The sequence below is a fragment of the Aptenodytes forsteri genome, unplaced genomic scaffold (genome assembly GCF_000699145.1).
Source record: "Aptenodytes forsteri isolate BGI_AS27 unplaced genomic scaffold, ASM69914v1 Scaffold55, whole genome shotgun sequence".
In the NCBI taxonomy this organism is placed as follows: Eukaryota; Metazoa; Chordata; class Aves; order Sphenisciformes; family Spheniscidae; genus Aptenodytes; species Aptenodytes forsteri.
The window spans coordinates 8,539,903-8,541,682 of record NW_008796063.1 but is presented as its reverse complement, the minus strand read 5'-3'; the positions used below and the strand labels follow the sequence as shown (position 1 = coordinate 8,541,682).

Genomic DNA, 1,780 nt, shown 5'->3' with positions numbered 1-1,780 from the left:
GGACGTCTGCACTGTGTGAACTTTTTGAAGACATGATAAAAAAATTAATACTTCTCTGAAGAAATCTTACAGAGCTCAAGTAATTGACTGTCTCTTTTATGGAAGCTTGGCAAGACAATTAAATTCCTCAAGTTAAATTTTCCAGTCTCTGCCTCTTTCTGCAGGACGTACAAAGCCAGACTCGGAGCAGGAGCACTGGTCTTGCAGCGGCAATTTCTTTTCTGATTTATGATGACGATGCTCCTGTGTCCTGGGCACTCTGCCTGCTTGGGGAAAGACAGCCCCTGCCTACTCGTACGTGCTTTAAAAAGACACGGCAGAATGGGTTTTGATTCACAAGCAAACCTCTTTATATTTTCTGTTGGTGCTTTACAGTTCGATGCCTGGCTAAACCATCCCTCTTGCTTCCCTTTTCAGCCTTTCTTCACATGTGGCTTAGGGTAAAACTAAACCCCCAAAGCTTTGCCAATAAATAATCACAGCTGAAATCCTTTCAAGTGTGGTGGGGGATGGAGGGCAGGAGGAGGGGATGCTGCCTCTCTTTCTGGGCATGCTAATTTGAAACAAGATCAAACAGGATCAGGAAGGGCTTAGAAATTCACATAACCCCCTTCTGCAATCTCACAACTACTTGCTGGATGGGCCACGCGCACGATGCCCACCTGTCCTGCGGACCCTCTCCCAGCCTTGGCCGCAGCGTTATTTTATTCCTCGTACCCCTCTAGGGAATAAGAGCCCCTGACATGGGACCAGGACGCTGCTGCGTTGCACAGACGGGCAATAAAAGAAAATCTGCCTGGAGAGCTCGTGGCTGGACGGAAGATGACGGGAAGGAGGTCAGGCGCCAGCAGGTTGAGAAGGACAGATGTTTTCTTGCACCACAACCTGGCTTTTATGGCCTGCGGAAGAGGGGTGTTTCAGGGGCGGGTAAGCATGGCTTCGCAGATGGCTGCGGGAGGGTCGTGCCAAGTTTCCTGATCTCTGTCCTGGATCCAGAAGCAGTTGGCACCTGAAACGGAGGTCGGGCTGCGGCTGGAAACCATATGGCTGAGCCACAGCGGTCCCTGTGCAGGGAGGGGGGAGAGAAATGTTCCTGGAGGGCTGGGGAGACCCTGGCACTGGCCGTGGTATTTGGCCAGGTTTTAGGACAAGATCTGCGAGAGAAACCTTCTGGACGTGGTGATGAGGTGGAAAAGATAAGCAAGCGACGTGAGCCTTGCTGGTCCAACCTGGTCTCTTCTACAGAGGTAACCCTGGTCAGTGCTACCGTACACTGCATCTTCCTGGGCTGGTGTCAAGCATTTGGTCTGGGAGATCTTGAAATTAAATTTTAATTGAATGCTGATTGAATGAGTCCGGCTGCCTCCCCTGATTCCGGTCTTGGACATGGCCAGGCAAGACCTGCCATCGAAGTCCCATGGGGGTCGGGTCCAGGAGCGCGTCTGGCCGCCGCTGACCCCAAAGGGAGGTGGCCGGTGGTGCCCAGCTTGGGGCAGCTTTTCCTGAGGGTGCCGAGGACGCGCGAGGCTGATGCTTTGTATCAGGAAGGGGTGGGGGCAGTGACATGTCTGCACAGTGTGGATCTGGGCTGGATGCTCCCATGGGTAGATCTGCTTGGCCTGGCTCTGCAGGAGAGTAGCAAGCCAATGTCCCCTTTATCTGAAGGGACTGATCCCTGCTGTCTGACGTGGGCTGCATTTACTGTCACCGGGTGCCTGTACCGTCCTTTGACACAGCCTCGTGTTTGGGCATTGGGAGGGCCAGGGCTGACCCCCCGCAG

General features: G+C 53.4%; 1 protein-coding gene across 1 annotated transcript in view; it reads right to left on the bottom strand.

Annotated features, from left to right (window-relative positions):
- Positions 1–917: 917 nt before the first annotated feature.
- LOC109279683 (urotensin-2 receptor-like) overlaps positions 918–1,780 on the bottom strand; it is a 2,648-nt gene continuing 1,785 nt past the window's right edge. Inside the window, exon 2 of the mRNA XM_019473947.1 lies at positions 918–1,064. Within this exon, the coding sequence (XP_019329492.1) occupies positions 918–1,064 (147 nt within the window). The remainder of the gene's footprint in view (positions 1,065–1,780) is intronic.